This window comes from Coturnix japonica, chromosome 3, assembly GCF_001577835.2.
Source record: "Coturnix japonica isolate 7356 chromosome 3, Coturnix japonica 2.1, whole genome shotgun sequence".
Lineage (NCBI taxonomy): Eukaryota > Metazoa > Chordata > Aves > Galliformes > Phasianidae > Coturnix > Coturnix japonica.
Window position 1 is genome coordinate 4,989,380 of NC_029518.1, and position 13,735 is coordinate 5,003,114.

The following is a 13,735-nucleotide window of genomic DNA, read 5'->3' on the forward strand; positions in this document are numbered from 1 at the left end:
AGTCATGTTTGTGTGTGTGCATAATGCATAGGTTGAGGTGGTCTCAGATACAGATTGAAGCAGACAGCTCCACTGGTGCATAACCAGAGGAGTGCCAGGTGATGAGTTAGGACTGTGTTTCATTCCCCACTTCTGTCCATTCCCCATCTGCAATGCCGAATGAGCAGGGGAGTGTGGTGCAAGGATTGTAACAGCTCTCTACCTTTTGGGTTTCTTGAAGGAGGAGATGAACACGTGGATTCAGGCCATCACATCAGCTATCTCATCTGATAAAATCGAAGTGTCCCCAACCACTCAGAGCACTCCAGCCTCCAGCCGTGCCCAGACCCTGCCTGCCAGTGTCACAATAACAAGCGAGTCCAGTCCTGGCAAGAGAGAGAAAGACAAAGAAAAAGACAAAGAGAAAAGATTCAGCCTTTTTGGTAAAAAGAAGTGAACTCCATCTCCACACACTGCACTTCTCTGACCGTTCCAGTGGAATTCCAGCATGCGAGCTCAGAACCAATACGTTACTCTCTGTGCCTCATGTTCCTCAATGTGATTGACATTTTTTTTTTTTTTTTTTTTTAATTTATGGAGCATTTTGAAATAAAAAGCCAACAAAAAAAGAATCTAAAGTTACAGGTGTATGAGGTGCATTGGGCAGCTTCTGTAGGAGAAGGGAGGACCAGCTTTGGGGGGGTTGTTTTTGTTTTTGTTTTTTAAATGAAGTTAGTGTAGATTAGATCTTACTATTTAAACTGTTCCTCAATTTTGTGAGGCTGTCTTGGAAAATAACCCACTCCTAGTGCTATTGGTATGCAAGGCAGCGGTGCTTTCAAATCTACTGTGCGCATCAAAAACCAACGTACACATGATCAGAAAGCGTTCACTTCCATTTAAGGTTGTTAGGCCGAGTTTTGACTGGTAGAGCCTCCCATTTCAACTCTAACATCTATTAAAACGGTAGCGTATTACCTTTCCTGTAACAGAGTGCAGGTATGCATTAACTTACAGACAAACCATTTATATCCCGGCGTTGGTTATTAACACAACCTGAAGCTTCTCTGCATCAAGTACGACAGACGAGAATGTTATCTGAGATGGATAAGCAGGCTGATAACAGTTTTAAATAATCTGTAATTTCAAAAAAAAAAGGTCTTTTTTTTTTGCTGAAATACATTATATTGTATGTTTCAGATAATTCTAGTACAAAGTATAATAAGACTAGATGTATAATAAACCCTATAAAGTCATCGATAAGTGTAAAAGTGGAACTGAAGCATTTACTGGAAAAGTAATGTTACTCAAATGGTTACTTGCTTGTCAGCTGCAGCACTGCGTGTTATAATTTTGCTACATTACCTTGCTCTTTGATACATAGTGTGCATTTCTCTGTCACTGTAACTATTGTAATGAACGATTTTCATCTTACTGCACAATCAAAAACTACATTTAATAGGAATGAACTTTCAATGACTGGGCCTGTAGTCAAGAGTAGTACTGGAACTGGTTTTCAGTTGTATCGAACTGTACCTCTAGACTTTTACCCTATCTGTTAAATATATGCTATGTCATTAAATGCTTTTAAAACTAAAGATGCTGGTTAAGTTTCTTATTTCATTTCTGATAATGTTAAATCATAATTTTGAAAGGATCAAAAATAAAGTTATTTTAAAACGTCTTCTCTCCTGTGCACTGAAGCTGATGATGTCTTAAGTTGGAATTCCATCTTGTGTCTGTGTGTGCACAACTTCAGACTGAAATAACTCTTCTCTCTCTTCTCACCTTAACTTCCCTTTCCCTTCACCGCCCACTTGCCCTTCCTTCCTTCCATCCTCCCGCTCGGATCGTGCCCCCAAACAAATGAAATAAAAACAAAGATGTAATCGATGCTCTGTGAAATACTCTGACGTACATCTTTTTTGTTGGAAATACATCCAGCAGAACCAGTGGAAGTAACCACTTGGGCAGCTGACTGAGTCAGGTGAGCCTCTTATCTCGTTGAAGTCAGTATCTACGTTGTAGTCTGCAGCAAATAAGCATTATATTTTAAGCAAGCTCAATTCTCCAGCTTTCTATCAGCCCTATAGTAACTCGGCTGCTAAAGCCTGTAGGAAATCAGGCAGTAACTGAACTATAATTAATTCACTGCAGGTTTCTTGTCCAACTTAATTTTAATGTTCCTCTTTTTTTTCAATCTTTAATCATAGCTCTCTTAACTTACAGCCACTCTTGCCCTCCTGTGATGGTGATACAGGTTTAGCACCTGTAAGGTGGGTTCCAAAGCTTACCATTTCCTTGACTTTTTCAGCATTTTGAAGACTAAGCATCCTTTCAGAGTTTTCTTTACGTTGGATGGCATCTAGGGAACCACCTGGGAGGAAAAGCTCCAAGAAGCCTAAATAGGAACTAAAAGTTTAAGAAACAGTGAAACAGAGAAAACTTCTTCATTGGTAAAATTTTATGATTATTAACACACACTCAAATACAACTTCAGATGGAAAGCTAATATGGTGCAAACTAGTGTGTTTCTAAACCAGTTTTTTGAACGTGTTGTGATCAGTGCAGTCTGAATTCTATCTGTGGGCTGTGCTCTTTGTTTTCTTTGTTTTCTAAAATCTTGGGCTAAGCAACTAGATATCCACGCATGCAAGTTTTCACTCCTTTAATATTATGTTGTTACAGTCTTATTAGTGAAATGTAGGATAACCTCAGGTCTTGTACGTGTAGAAAAACTAATATAACACAAAAAAGCTGAGGTGTAACGTTAGGATATGGAAGTTGTCTTTGTTGATGCCTTATGATGTGTCACTTCAGTGAAGTTAATATAAGACAGGCAAGATACATTTAGCAGATCGATCTTAACTACCTGTTGCTCATCATAGAGCAGTGATGTTGTTGATCATGCCTTCAGAATTCTGCTCATCTTGTCTGTCTTGCCTCTTAAGTTGTTTGTGAAAAGGATTTGAGTAGAAGTTCTTTTTGCTTAGGGACCAGTTTCAAGGCCCTGAGGAGCTTGAGTGAATTATTCTAAGTCTCACCCGCTTTCACTTTTGGGCGTAATTTCCATACGGAGAATTGGTGGGTCAGGAAGAGCACAAAGCCAGGTCAGAAAACGCAAGTCCTGGCTTAGCACAGTTCCCTCCTGGTTAGATACTGAGTAGCTTCAGCACAGCTGTGTTTCAGTGAAGGGGACAGGGCCCTTAACAGGGGCTGGAGCCATTGCAGAAGTCCAGAGCCGCCCACTTTTAAGCTAAGTTGCTCACTGTTATAAAGAAATAACTCCCTAGTAAGGAATGCCTGCCCTCTTTCTCTCGTGGTGAGTGCCTGTAAGGTGGAATAATACAAAGATGGTAATGGATATTCAAAAGGTTATTTACAGGGAAAAATTCACCAATACGGATGCCTTCTCTGGGAAATGCTGAGGCAATCTCCACCAGGGAGCAACCTCCAATAGATGCTGCCTTAGTGGCGGTCAGTCCTTAAATGAGGTCTAGAGGAGGTAGAGTCAAGCTCCACCCCTTCTGGGAGCACAGCTAAATTACTCTCACCTGTGCTCCCACAGCTGACCCAACACTTGCCTCAGCTGATTAATTAGAGGTTCAGGCTGTGATTACCAATTTCCCATACAGATCCTTATATTGAAATCTAAGCTGTGTAGGTGCTCGGGGAGCTGCACCTGAAGAGTTCTTCCTGTGTTTTCATGAATCAAGTACATCGAGGATGAAAATCCCCAAACCTTTTATCTGTGGGAATGAAGCATATGTTGAGTAGGAAGGTTTTCTTTTAGATTGATGCAAATGATATGTTAACCCATCTGCTCTTCATAGAGAGTATGTTCTGTTGTAGGGACCCACTCCGTGTGAGGGAGATTAACAGTGACGTAAATGACATGTATGACTAAATTATGTTCCTGTGAAATGCTGTTTTTGACTGTTTTTCACTTCAATGTGTTCTCTTTTTTATGATTGAGTTTGCAGAGAGTAGCCTTAAAATGTGTAGGGTCTATACAAATATGCTGTTATAATAAATAGCTTGCAGCTGTAATACAACATTGCCTTTTATTTGTGGATGCTTTGGTTTTTCTACCTTGACTAAGCACAGCTGAGCTAAAACAGAAAGTCAGTCACAGCTGAATCAAACATGAGAGACTTTCATTCCACATGAATAAACAGAGGTGCATAATAAACACAGAGCACCTCAGAAAATCAGGCTCTGCTGAACGATGTACTTTATGATGCAAAACTACTGGGAAAAAAAGCAGAATTCAGCTCTTCTGACACTGCAGCTCTGCCTGCAGTCTGAGCAACAGAGGGCATCCTGACAACAAGAGCAACTGGAGATCTCAGCCAGCTGAAGTTCAGCTTGCTTTCCTGTGGGCTGATATAAAGAATATGAATTCTGAGGTCAAGCAGAATATAATTCAGGTAAGAAGTACTGTATTCCAGAAGGGTATAGCATTGGAACTGTGCCTGTCATTACCTACTTGCATTGCTTGTTTTTCAGCAAGATTGGGATTTGACTCCTCTGATCTCATTATTTGTTTCATAGCAAATTCCCCATGGGTAGACACCCGGATCCCCATGACCAATAGATCGACCTCTCTGTTCTATGCATAGTCAACCAAAACAAGTTGATTTGCAGATTCAGATGATTTTATAGCTGGACAGAGGGAGGACACACACATGTTAGGAATAGCAATAAAGCCTTGATTGTAATGATGAATGTTGGTGGTCTGAAGATGTTTAGCATTTGACAGTTGTATTATGGTTATCCTAGTCCTCAAAATCCCACAACACATTGCCTGTGGTGCACTTCATTTGGCTATTCATTTCACTTCCTCCTAAGCAGCTTGGGTTTGCAAACTCATTAGTGACCTGGCCAGCAAATTCCTCCTTTGATTTCTTTAATCTCAGCTGTCCTGAGGAGCCCTGACAGCACTGCAGTCTTTTTGCCAGCACTTAACAGTTAAAACTGTAGAACTTACATACATTGTTTTGTTATTTTGAGTAGCTTGATAGCAAATTTGTTCTCTCCTACTCATGTAGATATATACATACATATATATATGTATGTGTATATATATATATATATATACATGTAGATATCTGAGAGCTTAGCTGTTGCCAGGCAGGAACTGTAGTGAGGCTGTGAGTACATCAGTGACTACCAGGCTGTAGGGGAAAACACAGAAGAGTAGGATTCTATTTAGCATTTCCTTCCCAGCCTAGGCAACTCCCTTTTGCAAAGATCTGTTAGTGCTGGACTACCACTTACCTAGTAAGATGCTGTCCGAGTCCACTTATCCAAATATTTCTATGATATAAATGACATAACTGGGCAAGATTCTACTCTTTTCAGGGCTTTGCTTGCATCTGTTTCTCCTCTATTTAAAATGCACAATGGCAATTACTATATTGGTACATGTTATACATATTAGGCAGTAGTTGCTTTTCAACACATAGTAAAGCTTGCCAAATTTAATTTATTGTAAACTAGCAAGGAATATGAAACTAAGGCTTGTGTTTTTCAGCTTCCTTAAAAGCCTCGAGTAACCATCAATGGGACTTGTCCATGCTTTCTCTGATAAAACTTGCTTCAATGGTAGCACTGCTGTTCTGATTTGTCCCTTGTTTCACAGTTTATATATACTGTGTGTATATATACAGAACTGCATGGGTTTTATATTAAAATAAAAAAATCACCTTTGATAATCTCAGTGCTTCTATTTCCTCTTGCACAGACTAATGATTGTGGCTATGCATATCTACCTTGCAGAACTTAATTCAGTACTTTAGAATATACTACACGCGTGTCACAACATTAAGGTATTTCCAACATCCTTTTCTGCCTTGCCAAGCTATAAGAGTACGCTTTTTCTTTAAGTATAGGATATAAAAGCCCTTGCCTCCATATGTTGAAAAGTAAAGTATTAGCCACAAGTTGACTTAACATACTAAGAAAGAAACTTGCAGAAGGGATAGGGCTTTAATCTACTTTTGTACTTACTTTATTATTTAGATATGGTAAAAGAAAGTATTCTGTAGAATTATTTATTTTAATGTTTACTTGCTTGAGTTGTAGCCCTCACTGAATCCCTGAGGAAAAACTCTTTTGCCCTTCATGTTTTTGTTGCTGTTGTTGTGCTATTATAATTTTAACTGGTTTATCTGATCCTTTCTGTACAGTGGTATTCATACCACTGTCAAGGCTGTTTTCAGCCTCTTGTAATTCATGAGCTCAACAGAGTGCATCTGGTCCAGCTACAGAACAGACAGAGCAATCAGCCAGGCAGGCTTCTCAGCTGCAGTCACTTGGCAGAGCTCAGCCTGTACTCTGCAGTACTACAGCAGTACTACTCTGTGCAGTCAGGCTGTAGCTGAGGAGTATTCAGTGCTTGAGGCAATAATCTATTTTCTATGCTACTGCTGAATATAATTTATCCCACTGTTAAGTATTTTCCTCTAGGTTTGTGACAGCAGTTCAAGGAATATTCTCATTTTGTTGGATTATTCTTTTCCCCCCACCCCTCCCCCAAGGATTTTAAACAAGATTAAAGTATAAATAAGGTGAGGCATCAAACAAAACCACAGTTTAGTATTTTAAGTGCTGCAGTGCAGGGGGCAAATAGTGAGAATAATGATAAACGTATTACATTTACTATGATAAATGTATTACATCATATGTATCAATGAAATGCAAGAAGCACAACATGCTAATGGTTTTCTCCTTATCCGGCTTATACCCTTTATTACTCTGCTTTGTAGCAACCACCAAGCATGGCTGATTATTATCATTGTTAACATGTGCTAATGCAATTGAATCAAATCTAGACCAGTTGTGTGCACCATCACCTGATGTCTGAGTCACTCTGTGTAGCCAAGGCAGTAGAGCAGCTTCACAAAGCCCACGTAACCACATCTGCAGTCTGTCATAATGCAGCATATGCAGCGTGCACCCAGGAAGCAGAGCAGCCCGAGGAGAGCCTGTGCTTCTAGGCTGTCACAGCCACAGGATAGTCACAGAACACAACATCAGGAGACTTTAAATGGTCCGCTTTGTGAGAAGTTATCAATTAATTCCATGAAGGATGATACAAAGGTTTTTGTGCATAAGTATTGGTTTCTTAATGAATTCTCCCTTGCTTTTTTTGAGCTCAGCATGTTCACCAGCCAGCTGACTGTGAACAGCAATTCTTTGATACAGTTTAATGATACCTGTTGGTCTATGTTTCAATTATTGTTTATTAAATTAATTAATTTAACAATCTTTAATCATTACATTAAATTCTATGGCAGTTCATGATGTTACAGCTAGAAAAATACATAGAACTAATAGCAACTTTGCTACTACTTTCTTATTGATACCATTATTATTTTACTCTCAAATCTAGTTGAGAAAAATTGCTCCCTTGCTCTCAGAGTACCAGCATTTTCCATGAGAGGTCACTCTATCCAGGAAGATGCTGAGCTGCAACAGACCTGTTCTTATCTGAACAACTCACCTGAACAATCCAAAAGCATTCGTGAACTTACTCTGACAGTGCTGAAAGTAAATCAGCTATTCATAAGAGCTACATTCTATACTGCCCCAAAAAACTGAACAAGAGAAAGATTTATGATGATTTCTCACATCAGTCCACATTTATTAAATGGCTCTTAAACAGTGGAAAGGAAAAAATAAACTTTCCCTGTGTTTTTAATTTTTTTTCCCCCCTCACCATAAATAAATTGGAAGCTCGCACTAAAACCAAACAAGGCAGAAAAGATACCATGGAAAATTAGACAAATAACAATGAACCTGGCTTTAGAGCAGAAGCTCTTAGGATGAGGAGCTCAGATGACATTCCTCCTGTTACTGAGATACTGCATGTGGAAAATTAAAGAGCAAAAGTTGCCACTGTTCATCGCTCCTTCTTCATTTCTTAATTATAAAGAAGCAATGGTGAGGAAGAACCAACATATTACACATTACAAATCTAGATGATAAAGGAAAAGCATCTATACTTCCCTGTGGTTCCACAGATTAAAAATAATCTGGAAGTAATCTGCATTATCTTTTCCACAGAGACTGGTATCTCTAATATTCAGATACTTTTTTTTTTCCACCATGGGAAAAGAAAAGCAAGTTCCCAGCAACTGGACAGAAAAGATAACACCAGGTCATTCTTAAGAGAATGCAGACCTGGGTGCAAGTTCCCTTAACTTGGAAAAAGTCTGATTTTAAAAGTTATGTAAACCCATGGCAAGGCTTGGCTCAGATGAATCATCATAGGAAGGAAGCTGAGTCAAGTCAATGGCAGCCAGGACATTCAGCTGTAAGGCAAAAGACACCTCCATCTTTCCTGTGACAGAAAATAATGACAGCAGTTTCTGTGGGAAGAACAAGATCTGTGTGACAGTAGATTGGAATTCATCAGTGAATGTTGAAAAGATAACAGATGATGGTATGGATAGACAGTCCCAAAAGCATGGCTGGATAAAGGCTGGCAGTAGCTCACTAGAGATTGCCTGGCAGACCTCTCAGGCAGAGGTTCTGCAGCCTGTGGCACACTCAAACTGTTTGATTCAGAGGCTCGCTGAGTCCTTGCAGACCATTCTGTTGGCTCTGTATCTCTGGGCTTTGAGCAGAAACAAGGACAGCACATTAAGACAGATGGCTTTATTGATCTCTTCTGTGTGGTAGTCTTGGATTGTACTTAAGCAACATAAAGCAACACAACTATACGATGGAAGAGCTTTCTCTCTAGGGTAGGGTTTGACAGAATAGGGTATGCCTGATCTTTCAGAAATTAGTTTGCTTTGCATTAGAGAATGGAAAAGACTCACTTTTTAAAAAAATAATATTCTTTTTCTCCCCCTAGTACTTTTTCTGATCAGATTCTGACCTTTCATCAAAGCAAATCATTATTCCCACCCACAAGAAACAAGTACTTAGAGCCAATTCCTCTGTTATTATTTTGTAGTTAAATTGTAAAATCACTGAGAGGCATCAATCAGGATTGGATTAAAGTAATGCCAGGCAAAAAAACAAAAGCAAAAACAAATCCCACAAACACAACAGAACTAGATCACAGTTCCTGACCCTGATCCCTCCCTGTGCCACGTTCTTATAGATTTTATATTATTTAATTACAGCTCAAAAGGTACCTACTTTGGAAAACTAATCAATATGCCTTCTCAGTGCCAGTGCAGTACATTTATCCATAAAAATATGAGTTACAAGTGGTATTTTGTGTAGGAAAAATCTAGGGCATAACACAGATGTTCCTGGGAGGGAAAATCTCAGTGTTCATTATTAATCACAGGCTCAGATACATACAGAATGGGCAGGATATAACACAGAGGAGTAGAGTTAATACAAGATATGATGTTTTTTAGCATCTATAGATGTTTCTTTAGAAATAATAATTCAATCGTTTCTTTTAAAAGAAGCATACAATCAAAGGGAAACAGCTCAAACCTCTCAAAAACAGCAGCAAATGGCCACTTTAGTAGGCTGAATATGATAAGTATTACCTAGGCAATACCCATACAAAATGCTGTATTAGTCATATTTCATCTAGTAATAATGACAATGAAGTAGAAAGCGGAATAAGTTTAAAAGGTCACCTACCTGAGCAAGACAAGAACAGTCTCTCATGAGGAGTTAAAACTTGGAAAATATTTGGAGGCAAAAATGGTGGATAGTCGGTCTGTCCGTGCCTGCTCACAACCAGTCTTTAGACCTTAGAAAATATTAACAAGAAAACAAACAGTAACTGCTTTACTCTGTCTGCCACATGAATACATAGATCCTCCACATGCACATGGCAATAGCTTCTCTCAGACAGGTAGTGTTTTTGTGAGCATCGAGGGGCATTCAGAAACTAGCTGTAAACATGGCTATATGCAATACTGTAAATATGTTTGTCAGATCAAAACTATTATCTGCTGATGCCCACATGTCACCAGAATTGAAGAAAACACAATTTTTGTTAAATGTGATACTTCAGCCAAGAGTGACAAACGTGTAAAGTTTTTCCCATTACCAGCACAGACAACTCTTTTGGTACCTTTGTGAAGGGCCTTCATCTATTCTGAAACTCTTCTTGGCAGCCTCCTCACTGTGCTCTGCAGTAGGCGTTGGCAACAAAAGCACTTGTTGAGGCTGGATATCCTTTACATTGCCTTATTGGAAACCCTGTAGGTGGAAATTAAATGTTAGATTAAACACAACTTTTTTTTTTACTACCTAACTAAAGGGCTTAATAAAGATTGCTTCCTTAAGCACTTACTGAGTTTGCTGTGCTTTGGCATAGCAAAGTTAATTTGTGAAGTGCTACATAATCCTGTTGCTATGCAAATACTCTGTTATTACATTTAAAATGGAAGAAAAGGTATATGTAATGAGATACGCATTTCAGGGTAGGCTAATATGTTCCTTGATACCACAAGGAAAAACAGTGTTGGTCTCTGAAATTTTTTATGCACCTTTATTATAGTATCTATTTGTATGTGACTTAAATTAGAAAAACATGCAGGGCATTTCAACATTGATGCCTTTATTTTTTTTTAATGAGGATCACATTCTATCTTGGTTCATACTTCTCAGCCTTCCTGGTATTTCTAATTCTGGAATTCCAGAATTCCACGCAGGCTTGTGTCATGGTTTTGTAATTTTTGCTATTGGTATTTTATCATGACATCATGTGGAGCATAGAAAAGAACTACACATCCCAGAGGACCTCACAGTCAGAGAGGAAAATACATCATGGAAGTGACGCTTGCTCTCTCACTGCCTGGCAGCAGTGTGCTTCCAAGCCGTGTGCTTCCAATTTCAATGTAGGCTTCTTGGTTTTTGGAAACCTCACTCTCTTATTTTACTTGATTTATTAGCCTCGATTTCAATTTGATTGTATTATATTGTGTTACCTTGCATTCTGAAATCATAGTTATGTTTATGTAGTACTGACAACGGACAGCAGGTTGCAGTATTGAGGAACACTTAACAACATTACAACTGATGAGAAATTAACAATTTATTTTTTTTTAATTGAAAAAAAAATTGCACAAGGAACTCACCATGTAATTCAATCACCAAAATAAAATCATGAAACCTTTGTTAGCATAGATTGTATGAAAATAAATGAGAATTAACTTATAGTTCCACATATTTAAAGTTTTTCTTGTTTTTTGTTTTTTTTTTTTGGTGGATATTGGCTCTTGACTAGCGAGCTTCTCTGCTACATCTTATCTTAACCCAAGCAGGTATATATTTAGTAAAGCAACGCGTATTGCTTAAAGCCTCCACACTTTGACCATAGCAGATTTCACAAATAGAAAAAGAATACACCAAGTTTTACTGAAGGATGAAGCCACCGTTGCTCAGAGAAAGGTGGCAGGCTTGCAATCAGAGACTTAAGTAAGTTCCTATTTGTCCCTGCTAAGCAAAGAACATATCTGTCGTATGTATCATTTTAGAAGGTATCTATAATGCAGCAATAACAACAAACCATTGGGTAATTTAAATCACACGGAATATATTCCATTGGATAACAGAGAGATAGGATGGAGAAACCGTGTATTCTGGGTTAATGATTAGAGTATGCAATTGATCAAAATGTAAACTTGCAACAAAAAAGACTTTCTTTTGTTTATCATTAATAGACCAAGAGAAGGCAGAACTGAAAGCAAGCTAAAGGACGTGCAAATGTAACAGGGCTGATGGCACGCTGAAGTGGAACGACACAGATCACAGAAATGAAATACACTTGAAACTGACAGAACAGATTGAAGTCTGTGTGATATACATTAAATTGATGCAGACAATCAAATCAGATGATGACTTAAATGTAACTGACATACCACCAAAACAAATTGCAGAAAACAGTGAACAACTCAAATATAGACAACCAATGTAATTATTTAAAAATACAGATTTATGTGACAGCTTCAGTGGTAGCATATGTAGGAATGCTCTACCTATCTTGAACAGCCACGTACTATATGGCTGAATGGCATATTTATATCTTTTAAATTCTGGTGTTTCAGAGCAAACAGAATAATGAGATTAAAACTGTCTCTGCATTGCAGTGTGAAGATATCGCATTAAACCCCCACTACCAGTAGGTTTGCACACCTATGTGTAATGCAACGGGTAGCTGTAACAGTCAGAAAGACAGCATGGGGGAATGGTGATGCAGGAGATGGAACAACAATCTTCCTAATGGCAGTCAGCCCTTAGATGGGGTATAAGAGTGGCCACACAGCTGAATTGCCTTCACCTGTGCTCCCACGGCTGACCAGGTCCTTTCCCCAAGGAATCAATCAGTGATTCAGGCTGTGACTCAATAGTTCTTGTAACAGTTTGTTAAGATAATGTAATAAACAGCCCCTTGAAAGCTATTCTTGCTTTTGTCCTTATGAGGCTACATAAAGAGTATGAAGACATGAGATTGTGAAAGGCTGTAGCAGGTGTCTCTTCCTAGAAGATAAAGGTCTTGTCTGCTTATTCTTGAATTAGATGGGTAGATGGTAATAGGACAAGAGGGAATGGCTTTAAAATGAAGGAGGGAAGATTTAGATCAGATGTTAGGGAGACATTTTTTGTTGAGTGGTGAGGTGCTGGCACAGGCTGCTGAGAGAGGCTGTGGATGCCCCATCCCTGGAGGTGTTCAAGGCTGGGTTGGATGGGGCCCTGGGCAGCCTGGTCTAGTGCTTGATCCACTGGTTGGCAACTCTGTGGCAGGGCGGTTGGAACCCAGTGATCCATGAGGTCCCTTCCAACCCAAGCCACGTATTTAAGACTCCATTTTGTTGAATTACATGAAATGCAAATATGAATTCCTAAGTACAAGGTAGCTTAGCTGCTTGACATTCAAAGATAATGTATGACCTCATTATTAATGCTATTAATCCCAGAAATCTTCCAGAACCATTTTTAATGGGCAGAACCTTGTGCTTGATATTACACTATTTGCTCTTAAGACTAGACGCATAAGTTGTTTATTCACTACAATATTGTCCAAGAAATATACACTGTGACAATAAAATCTAAGAAAGTGAAATATCTTAAGCCCTTAGGAACTTCTTTATGTTATAACTTAAATACATTGTCATTATTTTAAACACATTCTCTAAACATTTATCTACAAGGAGGGCAGGAGAGAGAGCTGATTTAACAATTGCATGTTACTGTAAATTTCAAAGCTTCCAAGTTGATTTATCTCAGTGAGTGAAAGGTAGTCAAAAAGACAGTCAGGAAAATACTAGTCCTTACATGAACCTGAAGTACTTTTTGTTATGTACCCAATTTGTTTTCCTACCAGCAAAACTACATTTGCTACTCTCTATTTTCAGCCAGTCTTCTGGAAAAGGGCTTTGTAGTAACAGATTTGAGTACTTGGCAACAATCATCTTAATATCTGCATATGCTTGGACAGAACAAGATGGATGTTTTGCTGTGTGGTTCATAGGAAGAGTGAACAGGTTGAATGCTGGAAAGAAAACCAAAACTTTGAAGGGAGGACCAGCAACAGGACAAGGAGTAATGGCCTAAAACTGGAGCATAGGAAGGTGCAAAGGAATGTCCTTATGGTGAGGGTGACAGAGCACTGCAACAGGCTGCTCAGGGAGGTTGTGCAATCTCCTTCTATAGAGATATTCAAGACCTGGCTGGATACCTACCTGTGCCTCATATCACAGATATATGAAAGCATATTACAGCTGTCATATGCTTTAGCAGGGGGGTTGGACCTGATGCTCTCTTCAGG

The 13,735-nt window shown here is 38.8% G+C and overlaps 1 protein-coding gene and 1 long non-coding RNA gene across 4 annotated transcripts in view; one reads left to right on the forward strand and one right to left on the reverse strand.

The window, feature by feature from the left end:
• SPTBN1 (spectrin beta, non-erythrocytic 1) overlaps window positions 1-1,663 on the forward strand; it is a 108,847-nt gene extending 107,184 nt beyond the window's left edge. For all 3 annotated transcript variants that reach the window (XM_015856705.1, XM_015856706.2, XM_032443257.1), the window contains one exon: window positions 221-1,663. In XM_015856705.1, coding sequence (XP_015712191.1) covers window positions 221-436 — 216 coding nt within the window. In that variant the 3' untranslated portion in view covers window positions 437-1,663. The remainder of the gene's footprint in view (window positions 1-220) is intronic.
• LOC107310767 lies at window positions 683-10,164 on the reverse strand. The gene is made up of 4 exons (XR_001553711.2): window positions 10,037-10,164; window positions 9,598-9,709; window positions 2,274-2,391; window positions 683-1,116 (listed from the first exon to the last, which is right to left on the reverse strand). It is a non-coding gene; the product is annotated as an uncharacterized LOC107310767 (long non-coding RNA).
• Between the last annotated feature and the right edge of the window lie 3,571 nt (window positions 10,165-13,735).